Source organism: Phycodurus eques, chromosome 21 (assembly GCF_024500275.1).
Source record: "Phycodurus eques isolate BA_2022a chromosome 21, UOR_Pequ_1.1, whole genome shotgun sequence".
Classification (NCBI taxonomy): Eukaryota; Metazoa; Chordata; class Actinopteri; order Syngnathiformes; family Syngnathidae; genus Phycodurus; species Phycodurus eques.
In genome coordinates, this window is record NC_084545.1 from 3,156,124 (window position 1) to 3,175,624 (window position 19,501).

Sequence of the window (19,501 nt, forward strand, 5' to 3'; positions counted from 1 at the left end):
AAATAAAACATCAAGCAAAAAAAAAAAAAAAAAACACGCATCCATATAAAGTTTGTCGTGCATAAATCCAATACGTTATTTCGATTACATTTTAAACCAATTAAAATCGTTATATTTACGCCCGGAAGGCTAATTTGCCGAGCAGGCGTCGATCAAGGTGGATCGGAGGAATATAAATCGATATCATGGCTGAACCGTTACAGCACTTTCGTCCCTAATATTTTGCTGTGTGTCCCAAAAAAATGTTTTTATGCTACCTCCAGAATGATGAACACTGTTAATTAATACCTATTTATTGTGTTTAGTCCTACAGTAATCCGTGTGTGTGTGTGTGTGTGTGTGTGTGTTAACTCTAAAAACTGAATATAGGTGGCAGTATGGAGCAAACCAGGACCGACTCATTCGTTTATTGTACAAATCCCCATGGCGAATTTCCATTATCAATTAGCTTATCTATCTATATCTATCTATCTATCTATATCTATATATAGCTATGTAAAAGGTTTCCCATCATATACAAAGCTCAATAACGTCATTCCCACCAGGGAAATCGGTACATAAACAAGTTACTGTATATTGCTATGCTGCTTGACGTACATACATAAAGTAGCTCAAGGTTCAGTCACATTTTCAAGAGGTTTAGTCCACACTCCTGTCAGAATATACAGTATATTAAAAAAAATATCAATGTAAAAGTCGCCATTTTAAGCATGTATGACAGAAACATATGGATATTAAAGGCCGTGAATGCACGGTTAGTATTAAAACCACCTGATATGGATCACGTGTTATGACAGAAGGCCGTCGATCCCCGGCGGGACTCTCCATTGTAGCTTTATTCATAATTAATGCTTTCAATGCATAATTTACCGCGCTACCTTGTTAAACACCGCTGCAAATCCGGCGAGATTTCAAATTTGCGGCCATTGGTTCTCTCCTGGCTAGCATACGCACAGCATAAAGAAACACCAACGGACACTCGGGTACGTACACCCGTACGATCGAATAATTTGGATTTGGATTTACCTTTGTTAGTTTTCCTCAATTTGGTGGCTGTGTGGTGATACCACGTTTCATGCCGCAACCGTTATTACTAAATACGGGTGCATCCGCATAAATTAGAGTAGGGTGGATAAATTCATTTAAATGACATCTAAAATTTCAGTTTATAAAGTGAAACTCGTACAATATCCAGATTCATTTCACAAAGGAAAATACTTCTTAGGAGGGCGAGGTTGGGGTTTTTGTAATAGTTACCAATATTGTAAAAAAACAAAAATCATTCAGTATTTCTCTGTGCGTAATGAATCTATAATATATATCATGGGTGGGCAAAGTATGGTTTGGGGCCCACATACGGCCCTCTCAATTCTGTAATCCAGGCCATCAAACATTTAAATCATCAAGAGGCTTATAATATTTGTTGCATTAATTTTAAAGTTAATTCACTTAAATGTATTTGTTTTTATTAATTTAACTCATTAAATAATTGATTTATTGGAAATAAAACAAAAAATAAATAAATGCAAACAATTAAAATAGATTTTCTTTTAAAATAAAAAAATAGGTTGATTAATTATAATTATATTAGACATAAACAATACAATTAAAAGATAGAATAAGTATTATTGTATCTTACATACACATTGAAACTTTTTTTCCCCCTCATCAACTTCATTTTGTGAAATAATGGGTAAATGAAAGACAGTTAAATAATAAAGTGAGACTGAATTATTACTTTGTTGTTAAAATGAACTATTTTACATATTTTCTGCCTCTGGAGGTCATGTGCCTGAGTTTCACTTTTCGAATTGAACTACTGAAATAAATTTCTCTGAAATTCCAATTTATTGAGATGCACCTGGATAGTTATCATTGTAAATCTTTTTTTACGACGTTAGCTTTGTAAAGGCAGAATCTTCGTCACAGCTGTTGGATTTTATTGAATTGTGCAGGTGTACCTAATGTTGTGACCAGCAGTGTAGATTAGCGAGTGTATGATGCAAGTCGTCACCCATTTTAACAGTCAACATTTTTTCTCCACCCCCCCGTGGTCCGCTATAGGTTCTCCCCAGGCTGGTACTGGGGCTCGGTGGCGGTGAAGTAGTCCTCCAGGAAGGACTGGATGTACTCGAAGGTGGGCCGCTCGTCCGCCTCCTTCTTCCAGCACAGCTTCATCATGTCGTGCAGCGACTCGGGGCAACCCTGCGGGCACGGCATTCGGTAGCCGCGCTCCACCTGCTCCAGAACCTCGCGGTTCACCATGCCTGCGAGAAGAAAGACTCATTCAGGCATGCGATCATCATTTGTTTCGTTTCTCTCGGGAGAAGAAAAATGTTTTTCCACAATTGGGGATTTTTTTGGTGTGTGTGTGTATTTATATATATTTTTTTAAAGGGAAACATAGTTTTCCTAACATTTTAGGAGACACATGCTTTTCATGTCTTTGCTTATATTTTTGGAATACTGTGATGTGGTTGGTTCCATAATTAATATTGCAGAAAGCCAAAGAAGAATAACAAATAAAAAAAAGCTATTGCATAATAGTAATAAATAAATTGTCATGTTTATTAAAAATCTAAATAAATGCAAATATATAAGAAACATATCAAATAATATATAAAAGCCACATAAATACATAGATTAAAAATTCTAAATAGGACAATAAAGTATCATGTAATATATTTACAAAAATGTAAATGCATTTAAAAAAACATTTAAGTTTTTAAAATGATACATACCTGTTTCTAAAATATATACACAAATTGCCAATATAAACTCGTATAAAAAAGGACACTTTCACACCCCACACCCACCCAGCCGCAACACCGACCACGATCACACCACCGACTTCTGCATTAACCATCCGCGAACAGGAGGTGAGACGCATCTTCAAACAAGAAAAGATCAACAAAGCAGCAGGCCCAGACCATGTGTCCCCATCCTGCCTCAAAGTCTGTGCGGACCAGCTCGCTCCAGTCTTCACTCAGATCTTCAATAGATCTCTGGAACTGTGCGAAGTACCATCCTGTTTCAAACGCTCCACCATCATTCCAGTCCCCAAGAAACCTACAATCTCGGGTCTACATTACTACAGGCCTGTCGCCTTGACGTCTGTGGTCATGAAGTCCTTTGAACGTCTCGCACCCGGCTGTCAAACTCCGGAAGTTTGCAGATGACACCACTGTCATCGGCCTCATCAAGGACGGTGACGAAGTCCTTTGAACGTCTCGCACCCGGCTGTCAAACTCCGGAAGTTTGCAGATGACACCACTGTCATCGGCCTCATCAAGGACGGTGACGAGTCTGCGTATCGACGGGAAGCGGAGCGGCCGGAGCTGCGGTGCGGCCGACACAACCTGGAGCTGAACATGCTCAAGACTGTAGAGATGATCGTGGACTTCAGGAGGCATCCTTCGCCACAGCTGCCCCTCACGCTGTCCAGATGCCTTGTGACAACCGTCGAGACCTTCCAAGTTCCTGGGAATTACAGTCTCTCAGGACCTGAAGTGGGCGATCAACATCAACTCCGTCCTGAAAAAGGCCCAGCAGAGGATGTACTTCCTGCGGCTTCTGAGAAAGCACGGCCTGCCACGGGAGCTGCTGAGGCAGTTCTACACAGCGGTCATCGAATCAGTCCTGTGTTCTTCCATCAAAGTCTGTTTTGGTGCTGCTACAAAAAAGGTCAAACTCAGACTGCAACGGACAATCAAAACTGCGGAAAGGATTGCCGGTACCCCCCTACCAACTCTTGAGGACAAGAGCGTGCAAAATTCTCACGGACCCTCCGCATCCCGGTCACCGGCTCTTCCGGCTCCTTCCCTCAGGTAGGCGCTACCGATCAATGCAAACTAGAACTAGCAGACATTCCAACAGCTTCTTCCCTCTTGCAATCAACTTCTTAAACACCTAACCTACAATTACATTGCAACATGCTGGCAATTTTTTGACTTGAGTTCGTTGTCACATTTCTGTCGGGCCAATTATATATTACTCGTGCACCCAATGTAGTAGTGTCACTACACTGCACTATTTGCATATCCGTTGTTAACCAATACTGGCCACTCATCCCAGAGTAGCATCTGCTCCATTTGCACACTTGTCAAAAAAAAAAAAAAAGTACTGGCATGACCAGATAACTAGCAACCCTTTATTGCTCAGTGACTGTTTTTGTCAATGTGTTTATGTCTCAAAAGTGTTCTCTGTCAATTGACTGTCTGTTGTCGTACTAGAGCGGCTCGTACAAACGGAGACAAATTCCTTGTGTGTTTTTTGGACATACTTGGCAAATAAAGATGATTCTGATTCTGATTGTTGTATGCATGATAAGTATTGTGTTACAGTATTGTAGTCATTGTAATTATAAAAAAAAAAGTCAAATTCTTGGGTTAGAGACAAACACATTTGGGGATTTCCAAATATTATTTATGTATCTGAAATGTAAAAATCCTGTGCTTCCTTGGTGATTATTTATCAGGGTCAAAATACAAGCCTAATTATTTCCACCAATTATCCAATGAGCTCATTCATAGTGTGTGTGTGTGCACACGCGCGCACGTGTCCGCTTTGGACACAAGCCTGCAACACAGAAAACTCTACACACACAAACACACACACACACACACACACACACTTCGGGCAATATGAGTGTGACAGATGGTTATAAACAAGAACACTGTTCCATCTTCGACCAGATGGACTCATCTGTGTACATGTGTGTGTGTGTGTCCGTGTGTGCTTGTGTCCGTTCGTGTCAGTGTTTTGAGAGCGCGCGTGTCCCTGTGTGTGCATGTGTCCGTCTCAGTGTATGTGTGTCCTCGTGTCTGTTCGTCTCTCCATTCTTGCGTGTCAGTATGTGCGTCCATATGTATTTCTGTGCTTCCCCTGTGTATATGTCTGCGTGGGCGTCTCCTGACAGACAAGAAGTTGATTACATCATCATTTTTCGTAGGGGGGGGGTCTCACCGGGGTAGGGCACTCTGCCTTTGGTGACGAGCTCTGTGATCAAGATGCCGAAGGACCACACATCCGACTTGATGGTGAAGCGTCCGTACAGCGCCGCCTCCGGTGCCGTCCACTTGATGGGGAATTTGGCTCCTGAATGGGACGTGAACAGACTTTAGCTCCACCAGAGGGCGCCCAAGTGTCCTCTTCAGGGGTCTTCCAGAATTTTTTTTTTGATCAGGCAGTTTGTTTCCTCTAAAGGCCGTACTAGATTTACCATTCATGTGAAAACAAGCAAAATATGTTTCTTATTGCGGTATAGTTAATTAACCAGCAAATTAGGCCATTTTTGGCCACAAAACCCCTGGAGTTGAAGTCGGTAAACAGATCAATTTCCCCTACCTTGCCTCGCCGTGTACTCGTTGTCCTCTATCAACCTGGCCAGGCCAAAGTCGGCGATCTTGCACACCAGGTTGTCACCAACCAAGATGTTGGCAGCACGCAGGTCCCGGTGGATGTAGTTCATCCTCTCAATGAACGCCATGCCGTCGGCGATCTTAAAAAAATAAAATAAAATACAAACCTAATTCCAATGAAGTTGGGACGTTGTCCATCCATCCATTTTCCGTACCGCTTCTCCTCACTTGGGTCGCGGGCGTGCTGGAGCCTATCCCAGCTATCATCGGGCAGGAGGCGGGGTACACCCTGAACTGGTTGCCAGCCAATCGCAGGGCACATATAAACAAACAATCATTCGCACTCACATTCACACTTACGGGCAATTTAGAGTATTCAATTAACCTAGCATGCATGTTTTGGGGATGTGGGAGGAAACCGGAGTGCGCGAAGAAAACCCACGCAGGCACGGGGAGAACATGCAAACTCCACACAGGCGGGGCCGGGGATTGAACCCCGGTCCTCAGAACTGTGAGGCTGACGCTCTAAAGTTGGGGCGTTGTATTAAACATAAATAAAAACATAATACAATTATTTCCAAGTCATGCTAAACATATTTAATTTAATACACTACAAAGACAATATTTAATGTTCAAACTGATAAACTTGATTGTTTTTAGCAAATAATCATTAACTTAGAATTTCATGGCTGCAACACGTTCCAAAAAAGCTGGGACAGGTGCCAAAAAAGACTGAGAAAGTTGAGGAATGCTCATCCAACACCTGTTTGGAACATCCCACAGGTGAGCAGGCTAATTGGGAACAGGTGGGTGTCATGATTGGGTAGAAAAGGAGCTTCCCTGAATTGCTCCATCATACACAAGCAAAGATGGGCGAGATTCACCTCTTTGTGAACAAGTGCGTGAGAAAATAGTCAAACAGTTTAAGGACAATGTTCCTCAACGTACAATTGCAAGGCAGTTAGGGATTTCATCATCTACGGTCCAAAATATCATCAAAAGGTTCAGAGAATCTGGAGAAATCACTGCATGTAAGGCCGAAAACCAACATTGAATGCCCGTGACCTTCGATCCCTCAGGCGGCACTGCATCAAAAACCGACATCAATGTGTAAAGGATATCACCACACGGGCTCAGGAACACTTCAGAAAACCAATGTCAGTAAATACAGTTTGGCGCTACATCCGTAAGTGCAACTTGAAACTCTACTATGCAAAGCAGAAGCCATTTATCAACGACACCCAGAAACGCCGCCGGCTTCTCTGGGCCCGAGCTCATCTAAGATGGACTGATGTAAAGTGGAAAAGTGTTCTGTGGTCCGACGAGTCCACATTTCAAATTGTTATTGGAAATTGTGAATGTCGTGTCCTGCCAATGGCATGGGTAACTTACACATCTGTGAAGGCACCATTAATGCTGAAAGGTACGTACAGGTTTTGGAGAAAAATATGCTGCCATCCAAGCAACGTCTTTTTCACGGACGCCCCTGCTTATTTCAGCAAGACAATACCAAACCACATTCTGCACATGTTACAACAACGTGGCTTCGTAGTAAAAGAGTGTGGGTACCAGACTGTCCTGCCTGCAGTCCAGACCTGTCTCCCATTGAAAATGTGAGACGCATTATGAAGCGTAAAATACGACAACGGAGACCCCGCCCGGACTGCTGAACAGCTGAAGCTGTACATCAAGCAAGAATGGGAAAGAATTCCACCTACAAAGCTTCAACAATTAGTGTCCTCGGTTCCCAAACGTTTATTGAATGTTGTTAAAAGAAAAGGTGATGTAACACAGTGGTAAACATGTCCCTGTCCCAGCTTTATTGGAACATGTTGCAGCCATAAAATTCTAAGTTCATGATTATTTTCCTAAAACAATCAAGTTTATCAGTGTGAACATTAAATATCTTGTATTTGCAGTGTATTCAATTAAATATAGGTTGTACATGATTTTCAAATCATTGCATTCTGTTTTTATTTATGTTTAACACAACGTCCCAGCTTCATTGGAATTGGGGTTGTAAATAAACCAAAAATCCACAATTACTCTTTAAAATAGAATTCTTAAAGGGGGACATAGAATGGAAAATTGACTTTGTAATGGCTTGTATACAAATAATCGTGTGCCTACCCACCTATCAAGTGTGAAATTAAAGTACCATTCATCTTTTAAAACTTGATATTCGATGATAATACTTCAGCTCACCTGTGCAGCCATGTCCACCAGCAGGGGAAGCTTCAGGAACTTTCCATCGCCTTCTTTGAGGAAGTCGAGCAAGCTGCCTGTTCATTTAAAAAAAAAACATCATAAAACGGCCGCAACGAATGAGAGGACGTACACTGGATGCATGCAAATGTGCCACCCGTAGGCAGGTCTTTTATTAGCGTGTAATAAATAGTCAATGAAGCTCACTTCATTGTCACTACCTATTAGAAAAAGTATTAATCAGTGCGGAATATCACTTGCAGTAGCATCTCGTGACATAAAACACACACTTGAAACCATCAAACCAACCTCAAGCAAAACCACAGTGACCTGCTTTTTAAAGCCGAACTGAATTAAAATCTCCATGAATACATATATATTTTTTATTTCCTTGACCTCGGCTGCTGCGCTTGGAGAAAAAAAAGGAAAAGAAAAAGGAAAGAAAAGCACAGTGGGTGGGTTCACTTTTTGAACGTGGCAGGCTCAGGCTTGATGAGTTTATAAATAGACCAAGGGAAACGCAGTCATGTGCTTTCACTCTCTCACGGGATATCAGTTTAACTCCCGACTCAAAACGGAGAAGCCCCCTCCCCAGCATGTTGCCGTGTCACGGATTAAATAGCCGTTCGATTCGCCACTTTAACCGACACTCTGGTTGACTTTGTTACGATGGATTTTGGCAACTTTTGCCAACACACACTCATTAAAAGAAAACAAAGAAAAACCTAAATTTCTTTTTAGGCGCAGTGGTGCACATAGATGACTCGCTACAACACTAGATTCCCACGAACTAACACCTCATTTTTGGGGGGGCCATTTCGGCACATGATAAAGAGAGCAAGTTGTTTCTCTCTCAAAAATATCTCTTTATTTTGCTTGGCAGCTAAATCTTCATTTTATAATATAACATTTTTCAAGTTTACTGTTATTAAACGCAACTCTTGCGAATGGTAAACCACCTCTTGTTCCAGGACTAATTGTATCCACATGACAATACAGTGGTATCAAATATGCATAAGAAGTAAAACATACAAAATGTAAAATGTAAAAAAAATAAATAAATACTAAATGTGTCCAACAAGGCACATCATAACGTCGGTTACCAAACTACACATCTGGTGTAGAATGACTCCAAGCCCCAATGAAGCTAAAGGTGGCTAAGCTAACCCCGGCAAGTTTGTGTACGTCTACCTTTGGCCATGTACTCGGTGACGATGTAGATGGGCTCCTCTGAGACCACAGCGTACAGCGGCACCAGTTTGTCGTGTCGCAGCTTCTTCATGATCTGAGCCTCCTGCAAAAAGGCCTCGGGCGACATGGTGCCCGGCTTCAGCGTCTTGATGGCCACTTTGGTGGTGCCGTTCCACGTACCTGGTGAGGGTGGGACAATGGCGTTACGTCTCGGATCTCGCCACGATGTCTTCGCGCGTTCCTAAACGAGGACGGTCTCCTGAGTGTGATCATCTCTCAACAACCGAGGAAGCCGCAGCAGGAAATGGATACAAATAAACACAAACGTCTGCTTGATTTAGCCGCTAAAAAGAATCTGTATTTCCAAGGACCTTTTCATTGCACTGGTGGAGTGTAGTGTTTCACATGGCTGACATTGAGGAAAAACAGGGGTTCTAATCAACCGTTACCCCAGTCTAAAATAGTTTGAGAAACACTGGTATAGAGGTTCACATAGCTGACTCCGGAGGAGAGTGAAGGTGTAGTGGTCCACTGCTGTAGTGGAGTCCACTGCTGTAGTGGAGTCAGCTATGAGAACCACTACATCTGTCTAAAACTTTTGAGAAATACTAGTGTAGTGTTTAGTGGGGTTACTGGTGGAGTCGGGTCAGTTTTGTGAACCCCTGAACCAAGAATTTGAGAAGCGCCGCTACAGTGGGTCACGTAGCTTACTGCTACTTACTGTAGGGGGCAATGTACTGGTGTAGTGGAGCCAGCTATGTGAATGACTACACCTGATTGAAAAGGTTGAGAAACACTAACGTAGTGGCTCACCTCAGAATATTGCCTAGTCCTCTGGAGTCAGCTCTGTGAAGCACTACACCTGACTAAAATAGTTTAAAAGAATCACTGGTGTAGTGATTCACATAGCTGACAATGGTGAGGCAAATTCAGTCATATTTAACACGACACCGATCTAAAACTGTTTGAGAAACACTGTTGTAACGATTCACATAAACTGACTGGTGGGGGAGCTATGAGTGTAGTGGTTTACTGGTACACAACAGTCTTAAAAAGACTTACACCAGTAGCCACCCCCTAACAAAGTCCGCTATGTTAAATACTACAGCAGTGTGTCTCAAAACATTTTACACTGGTGTAGTGGTACAAAATGCCGATTCCACTTGACCCCTAGATTGAAACCCACCTGTGAGGTCACCTATGTAAACCTGCACACCAACGTTACTCCCAAAAAACTGGTGTAGCGGTTCCTACAGCTGACATAACTGCAGCATAAAATGGCCATATGACAGTCGGAGGCCCAAGTTGCGACTTACCCATCCAGACCTCTCCAAAGCAGCCCTGGCCCAGCTTGAGCTCCAGCCTGAGGGACTCCCGGGGTATCTCCCAGGCGTCCTTGGCGAGACCCTGCGTCTGAGGTTTGACCGTGGGGCAAACGGCGGTGAGCTTGTGGCACAGGCCGTCAGCATGCTCTGCAGTATGAGAGGAGACAACTTTCTTTATTAATACACCCGGACGGCTTGCATTAAACGCAGTCCACTGGTATTAAAGCTCAACACGGGTGGGGGGTGGGGCTACGTGTCCCGCTACATTAGTGGATATAGTACATAATGACATACCCATGTAGTGTTTGACGAGTTTCTGCAAGGTGTCAAACTGCGCTCGCGTGGTGATGTAGTACCCGCCGCTGTCCAGCTTGCGGATCTTGTAGTGCTTCACGTTGTCGCCTCTGGCTTCATCCCAGTCGCGAATGGAGAGAGAAAAAGCACCTGGACACCGAGACCGTCAGGATGCAGTTCACATGAAAACATCACAGGAAGCGGAGCGGGAAGTCGTCACCTTTCGTGGTTTCACTTTCTCGCGCCAGGAACGTCCCTCGATGATTCCCTGGATTCAGCAGCAATCTCTCCGCGTCCTTACGGCCCATTTTCCCAAAGTACCACCTAGGAAGACCGAGAAGAAGTAACTTGCGAGCTTAACTTTGGTGTCCGCTACGTGAACTAGTACACCATTCAATAATGTTTGAGATAGACTGGTGTAGTGGTTCTACAATTACCTGTCTACCAATCCACGTTGTACCCCACTTCTCTTACCCATAGTCAGCTAGTATAGGTTGCAGCTCACCCACAACCTCAATAAGGACAAGGGCTATAGCAAATGGATAAATGTAGTGGTTCACTCACAAGGAGTCTCACTTACTCTTCAGCCTGTATGGAGTCTGCAGGCGCCACGTAGTTGCTGGGGATGTAACCTTTCTTCCCACTGGTGATGGAGCGAGCTTCCCACCAGTCTCCTTCCCTGCGGAGGGAATCGTGTGTCAATCAAGCGCTAACGTTTGTCAACAGTGCTTTTTGTAGTTGTTATGGGGACACAACCGTACGTATTGTTGATGATCTGGAAGCGGTCGCCTTTCTTGAACGACAGGTCGTCCGACGTTCTGGCCTCGTAGTCGTACAGTGCCACAAAGAAGGTCACGCCACCTGAAACACACATAAACATACGCTACATTTGATAGACAGAAGTATTGAGACACACAGCCTACATCATTTTGTCAAGTCCTGAGGCAATCCCTTATGTACAACTGCTGATGACGTGCTTCCATAATCCCGTTATCTTTCGGAAAAAAGCAAACATGTCCCTCCGGGATGACATCATCCGACACGGAGGAGGATTACCGGCTAAATCCCACCGAAACAAGAGGCTTGTGTGGTATGACATCCGATCGCAGATCATTCTTACAAACTAATTACGGCTTGAAAATGGGGGCGACTGCACCACCAACACTAATGAATCCGAGGGATGAGCTGATGTTCTTACACCTATAATTTATGTTTGTTCAAAAAGTCATTTTAGTCAGAAGAAAGAAAAAAAACACGGCAGGAAGGGTTAGACGAATGAGCATAATTTTGCTGCACAAATGAGCTTTTAATACTAATTTTGAAGTGCCGTGAATACTAACAAATAAAGCACAGGGTCACTTTGAATACCTTCCTACATTTTAGAGGGTTTTTGGTCTAATAAAACCACAACAGGAAGTGTCAGCTAATGTGCTTACTTGGCATTAGCAGCTACCCAAACAGCTACTGTAGTTAGCTAAAATTATACGACACATTAAATGCTTGTAGCCCTGTTAGCTGTGTGAAAACCTTACAGCACAAGTTAGCTGTGATGCTAACAAGGAAGGAGCCATGACACATTGAGCGCTAACAGCCTGAATGAAACGGTCAATTTCGTCCCATAAACCACAGCGGCATATGTTAGCTAATGGACTCATTTAGCAGTAGCTAACCAAACATTAAGAAAAATGCTACAGTATAACTTAGTTTTCATGCTAACAGAGAAGGAGTCATGATACATTGAGCCCAATACATTTCTAGATGTTTTTATTTGTCCAATAAAATCACAGGAGGACTAGTTAGCTAACAAGCTAACCAACCGAACCTTAGGGAAAACCTTCCAGTTCAAGTGAGCAGTCATGCTTACTTAAAATATACAAAATATTGTAATGCCCTCGTATGTGGTCAAGGAGGACACATTCGCTGATGCACTTCAGCGGTAACAGAATGCACATTCATACCAGAGTTGCTATCGGCTGCAACTCACGCCCAGGCACTCACTCCACAAACAGACTCCGTGATTTGAGCCAACGTTCAACCTTAAATATTCCGTTTTTGCTGACGCCACAACCGCCAATCGCCGGCCCTGACCTTAACACACAGGAGTTACAGATATTGTACAATATGCAATTTTAGTCTCATAAACCACAGCAGAAAGTGTTAGCTAACAAGCTAAATTATCATTAGCAGCTACCTACACATTAAGAGAAACCCTTATGGTGAAAATCAGCTTTAATGCTCGCAGAAAATAGACAAAATATATAAGTTTAATCCATTAAAACAATAGCAGGAAGTTTTAGCTACCAAGCTACCGTAGCATTTCCCGCTGTGCAAACAGCTACTGTCGCTACATAACATTTTTGGGCACGATAAAATGTGCGTAGCCCTCTTTGCTACAGTAAAAACTTTATTGAAATACTTTTTGACTTACTTGGGACAGAACCAGTGAAGGAGTTGGACACGGGACCGGTGAAGGAGGACGCCCCCCCGAAAGGGGTCATAGCGGTTGAGGATCCCCCGAAGGGTGTGAAGGCAGAGTTAAAGTTAGCGCCGCCGGAGCAGCAGGAGGCGGATGGTGCTAGACTTGGTTGGAGCTGGGTGGGATCAGGCCCATAGTGGCCCATGTGGGGCGGGGCGGCAGAGGGGGCGGCGTTGGGGTCGGACAGCGAAGGGTTCTCCGGGCCGTACTTGATGGCGGGGCCTTTGTCCTCTTTGCTCTTGATGCAGCCCATCTCGGCGCCCTGCTGTGACAGACACAACAGCTTGTTAACGGCGGAGGATTTATAGCACAGCTTTCGTGACATGTAGGGCCTGAAGCTATTGCAACATGTCCTAAAATCAAACGTCATGGACCGACATTATCTCCCGAATCACTGTTGTTGTCACTAAGACGATAAGCCGTGTGGGCAACTGGGACATATGGGTAAAGGCTGCAAACCACTAACACTACAGTATTCAGACTACAAAATCATTGGCAATTTATCGTGCAACCTAAAAACAATAACTACAATTACATGATGCTAACTCAACACAGCATTTTTATATGGGGGCGGGGGAGCTCAACCGCCTAGATGGGCTGGATACCAGAAGAAAAAAAACTACAGTATTGTAAAATAGATAGTAAAATTGCATGTCTGCTTGACCATTAATAAAATAGTATTTCTAACATTTAACTGCACTTGAGACAAATTCAGTTCAAAATTAGTTTACCTGGCCACGCTTGCATAGTCACGAGTTGCTAGGGAGAATTCATCAGCCAATGACAAATGTGAAATACACCAATTACCACTGTTTCAATGGCAAACTAGGGCCAAGAACAAGTACTCAAAGGGCCCTTACGCAAGCGAGGGTCTGTATTAAATATCAGACTAATGCATAAGAAATCCACTGGAGCTAATGTGAAACGTTGCAGTGTGTTTCTTGCTGTGGTTGCACTGGAGGCCCTGTGCCCGACCGCGAGATTGAAAACATCAGCACGGCTACGACTGCGTGGTTTCATTCCTCCTGGCATTAGCACCATTTTTCTCTGACACGCTCGAAAGAAGGCCCGGGGGGGTCGTGGGGTTAGCGCTGATTGATTAGCCAAGACGGCCCGCGGAGGGTCAATCGGCATGTGGCGCGGTTGCATTTGATTCCGAGATCAATGTGACGCGTGGAGGGGGATATTTGCCAAGTGGTGATTTCGGGGAGGGGCATGATGGAGAGTTCATGGGGTTCTCGCAGCTGCGCTCCAGAACAAAACCAAAGGAATCGGGAACAAAAACAACAACAAAACAATAACACTCAATTCTGACATGTTTTAAGGGAAAAACAGCAGGTCAAAACAGTGATGGTCGTCGGTTGGTCGGGGGGGAAACGTGCCAACTTCACCAGATGGAACGAGAAGGAAGATTACCAGAATGGAGGATTTGCTTTAAGAGGATCATCATCATAATAATAAAAAAGCTGAGCTCATATTTATCATGACACAATGAATCTAATGACCCATTTTTTGGAGAGCCCGATATAGTCTGACTCGAAAACTATGAAAGTTAGAGTTCAGTGTTCCAAAGAAGAATCTATTTTCCTTCATTTTACACTCAATAATGCATAAATCCTAATGACATTATGTAGGCGCATGCAGGAGGTGTTGCGTAAGTGAGTGGAGTGAGGTTCCCCATTTTAGTAAAATTAGCACATCGGTTTCTTTGAACTGTCGCTTTTACCTTTTTGACATGCTCCAGAACAAGAAGCAGCAGAGCAGAGTACATTTTGTTTCACTTACTGAAGCTCGGAAATACAAATTTTAGCTCTGAGCTTCAGTTTCCACCCTGGCAGTCAGTCGTTATATAAGTGCCTTAACGAGTTGCCAAAGAAATGGAAATAGGAAGAAATGAGTTTTGTTTTTGCAGGGGCATTTTGATCAATTTTACCCAGAAAAGTCATACTGGTGGAGAGTGACTGGAGTGAGGTTTCCCAGGCTGGTAAAATTAGCGCATCAATATCAGAATATCAATATTTCTACTCCCCCCCGGAGGATCTTTAATTTTAAAATCCGGTCGATTCCGTCAAAAAGCGTCAGTAGCCGCGAGACCACAAGGAAAACCCGCCTCGCTCTGATTATTGGAACGCATTCTCATTACCGACAACATCCCGTTAGCTCGAGGGAACGCGACCTACTATCCCGCTTCGCATGTAAACGCAACGTAAAAGACACAATAGCCGAGGAAGGTGAGGAGTTGACGAGAAAGAAATCAAACAGGCATCAAATTGTGCAGTACATGTGGCTCCTTCCTGTATTTGGATGTTGTATTGTATTAGCGCTAACATGGACGTGTGCCAGTTTCAAATGAGGTCACTTTCTACTCGCTCTGAATAAGTACCGTGAATGTCGCTATTTGGTGAGTGGGCTATTGAATTTTATTTTTATTTTTTAAAGCAAAAGGATGAAAAAAAGATGGGGGTCGGGTGGGGGGGGGGGGGGTAAGAGTCTGAAGCTCAGAGCTAAATATTTCCCCATTGAAAGCTAACACTAAAACTTTGTTTGAAAAGAAGAGGAAAGCAACAACTTAATAGAAAAAAAGCTCAGCCTGAAACTCAGAGCTAAATATCGCCCCTCCATATGCTAACTATAAATAAATGAACTGCTTCTTGTTGAAGACATGAGCATGTCATAGGTGAAAAAGCGCATTATTGACAGTCCAAGAGATTAAAACACCCAACTGCTGATGTTGCTAACATGAGGAACCTCACTCCATTTCCCCAGCAAAGTTGTGGGAGTTTGTAGCATTACCTTAGCACAACAAACTTGTTTCAAATGTTCCTTCAAACAACAAACTCCCCGTTTCTTCCTGTTTTTCCATTTCTAATGCAACCCGTTTAGATGGAAAACAAGCAAAAGAGATGAAACCTGAAGCTCAGAGCTAAACATTGCCCTATTCGAAGACACAAAGGTAACAAAACGATGAGGTGACTTCTTAAACGTAAACACAGCTTGATCACTTGAAATTGAGCGGTTGCAGACTAATTGACGCTGCTAATTTTTCTAGCCTGGGGAACCTCACTCCCCTCACTTTCCACCAGTATGTGTAATACACCCACAAAGCATTCACAGTATTGGCAAATTGCATGAGACTTGTTCACAATGACTGAACTGTCCTTTTCTCCCGTTTCAATTTCCATGGCAACCCCTTTAGGCAGAAAACAAGTTGATATCAAATATTGCCTTTTTACGCTGAACAATTTTTTTCAATTCTAAATTGTCCTCCAGAGAGCCTACGCACACCGGTAAAAAGGAAATAACCAACGCACAAAAAACAAAAACCTTCCACCATTGGCTGCATGGGAATAACAATAGGGAAAGCTCATGAAAGCAAATATTGATGTGTTTTTATTGAACGTGTGCTTTCCTCCACTCCAACTGCAACGCTCCTCTACCATCTTGTTTAGGCAGCTAAATTAACAGTTGGTATTTGTCTGGGGTTCGCGCGACCCAGTGATACAGCTGAAACTCCAGCCGCGTGCCGATCTCCCCTTTTCATTCTGTTTCGATCACTATGGCAACCCGTTTAGGCGGCTAACGTAGAGGATATTTGCCCAGATAAGACGTCTTACATGAATGAAAACAAGAGCACACCGTCAATGTTAGCATGCTATGCTCAATAACGTTAGCGATGGATGGCAAAGTTCCGCGACTGACGGCAACCCATTTAGGCGGCCAACTTAGAAGATTACATTTGTTCAGATACGACATCTTACATAAATGAAAACAAGGGCACAGCGTCGATGCTAGCATGGTATGTTCAATAATGTTAGCGACTGATGGCAAAGTTCCGTGACTGACGGTTTTTGGGACGGCTGTGAGCAGCTGACGCTACAAGCGTCGCGTTTTACTGGCCTTCCAACGGGCAACAGATGCGGCGTCGCAGCTTCCGCCGCATTCTTCCGATGCCGCGTTGGCTCAGGCGGAATTTCATCCCAGGGGACGGATGTCAAAGACCATCTCCCCAATCTCCAAAATGTTGGAGACAACCCATGTTGTCAGATGAACCCAACATATGCAACTATAAGATCCACTTTCATTCCACTGTATTAAGGTGGCCGCTTGAAATAAACAATATGGAAATAAAATCAATCGAAAACCCTCTTTTGGCTATGACTCCCACTCTGTGTGCGTGTGTGTGCGTGTATATATATATATATATATGATACATTGAAGACTTTTTACTTTTTTTACGTTTTTTAACGGCAATGCTGTTATATACATATGAGATTTAGAATGATAATTTAAATTTGAAAAAAGAAAACAGAAATTAAACCCCAATATCCACCCAACTTTTTTTTACTTTAATAATGCTATAATGCTATGTAAACGTTCAAGCATGTCATTTATGTCTATTTCTAAAAAACAAGTCCAACCTATTTTTAATTTAGTTCTTTATTTCAAATCGGTATAGTTCACATTTTATTTTTTATTATGATTTGTGTGTGTGTGTGTTTTAGTTTGGGGTATTTGACAAAACATGACATTTGTATTAAAATAAACAAAACAAACAAAAAATAAATCACTATTTTAAATTTGTTTAATTGGTTTATATTTTAAGTTTGGCAAGCTGAAAAACAAGAAAATCTTTTTTTTATTTCAATTTTAATTTAGATTGTATAATGTATATGTAATGTTATACTTATTTGTATTTTCGATGATTAAAATGGCAGTTAAACTGTGCAGGTGGGAGGGCTGTCGGCTCCAAATGTTTGGGAAAAGGCTGCTCTATTTAAACAAAGGACCAAAAAATGCACTCACGGCCCACTTTTGGGCCCCGAGCCACAGTTTGGCAACCTGTGGAGAGCATAATCATTGCATAGAATTGTCCAAAAATGCCTTCAGATTAATAATTTAATGAAGTGTGTGTGTGTGTGTGTCCCAATACTTTTGTCGCCTGCGCTGCATACTGATGACTTCTTTGTTGATGCCAAGCCCACCCTCACGTGACAAAGACCACTTTCCATTTGTCCTTACCTTCCTTTTGGTGCCTCTTGCTGCCTTTCGTTGATGTCTGTCAATCGCGCAAATGAAAAAAAAAAGGAGAGGAAAAAAAAAAAAAAAAAAAAAAAGACTTATACCATGTGGTAGAGATCCGCCTTCATTCTCCGTGCGTGCACCACTGCTGTTAAGTAAAACGCAATGTGATGGTGAGGTGCGGATAGAAGCGGCATGGTAGAGCGAGGGGCCGGTGAGAGCTCAAGTCTGCTGGCGCTCGAGTCCTCTTTGGGCGCTGGCACTCGTGCGCGGCGCGTCCACTGCATGTCGTCGAGCTGGAGCCGAGCAGAGGCGCCGATGTGACGGCCGCGACTTGGGAAGCGAGGCCCGGTCCGCTGCCGGAGTGGAGGACGCAACATGCACAATGAAGGAGGAGGAGCACACACGCACACGAAAAAAGAGAGAGAGAGAGAGAGAGAGGGTGTGGGAGGGAGGAGTCAATGGTTAAAACATGCTCGGTGACATAGGTGAAGCTTTGGCGACCTCTGGTGGTCATTCTAAGCCAATGCAACTGCCAGAAATACACCTGAGTTTAAAAAGAAGATATTTTCTTTATATTTTCTCAGGGCAACTTCTTGAAAATGCCCTTTATATTAGATTAAAAAATAAAACAGCCTACACTTATTTTTTTTATTGATTTAAATTTGTAGTATTTATTCATTCCTGTTTTATTTATGGTTTTCAATTTGTTTTAACCAGGAAGCTGTTTCCACCTTATTTATAATTTTTTTTTTTACGTATATTTTTCATTTTTACTTTTAAGTCCCATAGTTTAATTAATTATGATGTATCATTTGTAATTCAAATGGACATATTTTTGTTTTTAATTGTACACAAATTTATTGTATGTAACTTTCAACATATATTTGAATTTGTTTTTAAATAGTACAATCATTTACAGTTTTGTTGCCTTTTCGTCTTATTTAGTATTTATTTTTGTTTTCACCAGGCAACTGTTAGAAATGTCAATAAAACAAACAACAACTGAAACAACCCCGCCTCAACCCTATTTTAAAGAAATGTTATATATATTTTTTTAAAAGTTTGTGTTTATTTGTTTATGCAGCTCTTATTTCAATGACATGCCAGTCATTTTTTAAAAAAATCCTCATTCTCCCCCTTTTAAATACATATTTAGAATGAAAAAAAAAAAAAAGAAATCTCAAAGCGGATGACTCGCGTAATTATAAGCGGGTTGGAATATTCCGAATCACGAGTCTTCAATAAAAGTTTTTTTGAGGGCCGCGTCCGCTTCTATAAATAGCATCGGTGCTAAAATTAGACCTTAGAATTTTGTCATCATCGCTTCCACATGATTGGGTTGAATATTTATTTTATGTCCTGTGAGCAAATTGACACCATTCACGCTGAATGACTCATGGTCATTTTAGTGGTATTGTGATTTCATTCATAAAGACAACACTGCAAAATTATGAATCATGATTGACGCTATCATAGAGATATACATATCAAAATATGTGTATTATTGCACACTGCGAGCTCTCATTTATGTAACGTGGGAGAGGGTCAACTAGTGGACCTCATGTTTTGGTCGTCCAGTGCACTTGCCTCTTCCGGCCACTTGGAGGCAGTGCACATTCAAAATGTGT

At 42.5% G+C, this 19,501-nt stretch overlaps 1 protein-coding gene across 1 annotated transcript; it reads right to left on the reverse strand.

Annotated features, from left to right (window-relative positions):
- Positions 1 to 44: 44 nt before the first annotated feature.
- Positions 45 to 18,242, reverse strand: LOC133396219 (tyrosine-protein kinase Yes-like). The gene is made up of 12 exons (XM_061665760.1): positions 17,871 to 18,242; positions 12,804 to 13,116; positions 11,137 to 11,236; positions 10,956 to 11,054; positions 10,596 to 10,699; positions 10,376 to 10,525; positions 10,073 to 10,228; positions 8,757 to 8,936; positions 7,566 to 7,642; positions 5,347 to 5,500; positions 4,966 to 5,097; positions 45 to 2,267 (listed from the first exon to the last, which is right to left on the reverse strand). Exons 2-12 carry the CDS (start codon positions 13,102 to 13,104, stop codon positions 2,059 to 2,061), a joined length of 1,662 nt encoding a protein of 553 aa, XP_061521744.1. The 5' UTR covers positions 13,105 to 13,116; positions 17,871 to 18,242; the 3' UTR covers positions 45 to 2,058.
- Between the last annotated feature and the right edge of the window lie 1,259 nt (positions 18,243 to 19,501).

What these genes read in the sequence shown, in the direction of transcription:
- LOC133396219 (XM_061665760.1), bottom strand. Translation starts at nt 13,104, where the DNA reads ATGGGCTGCATCAAGAGCAAAGAGGACAAAGGCCCCGCCATCAAGTAC. An exon ending in TGGTGGACATGGCTGCACAG is followed by an intron (nt 5,501 to 7,565) that starts GTGAGCTGAAGT and finishes TATTTTTTTAAG; the next exon opens with ATCGCCGACGGCATGGCGTT. An exon ending in CGAGTACACGGCGAGGCAAG is followed by an intron (nt 5,098 to 5,346) that starts GTAGGGGAAATT and finishes CGTCCCATTCAG; the next exon opens with GAGCCAAATTCCCCATCAAG.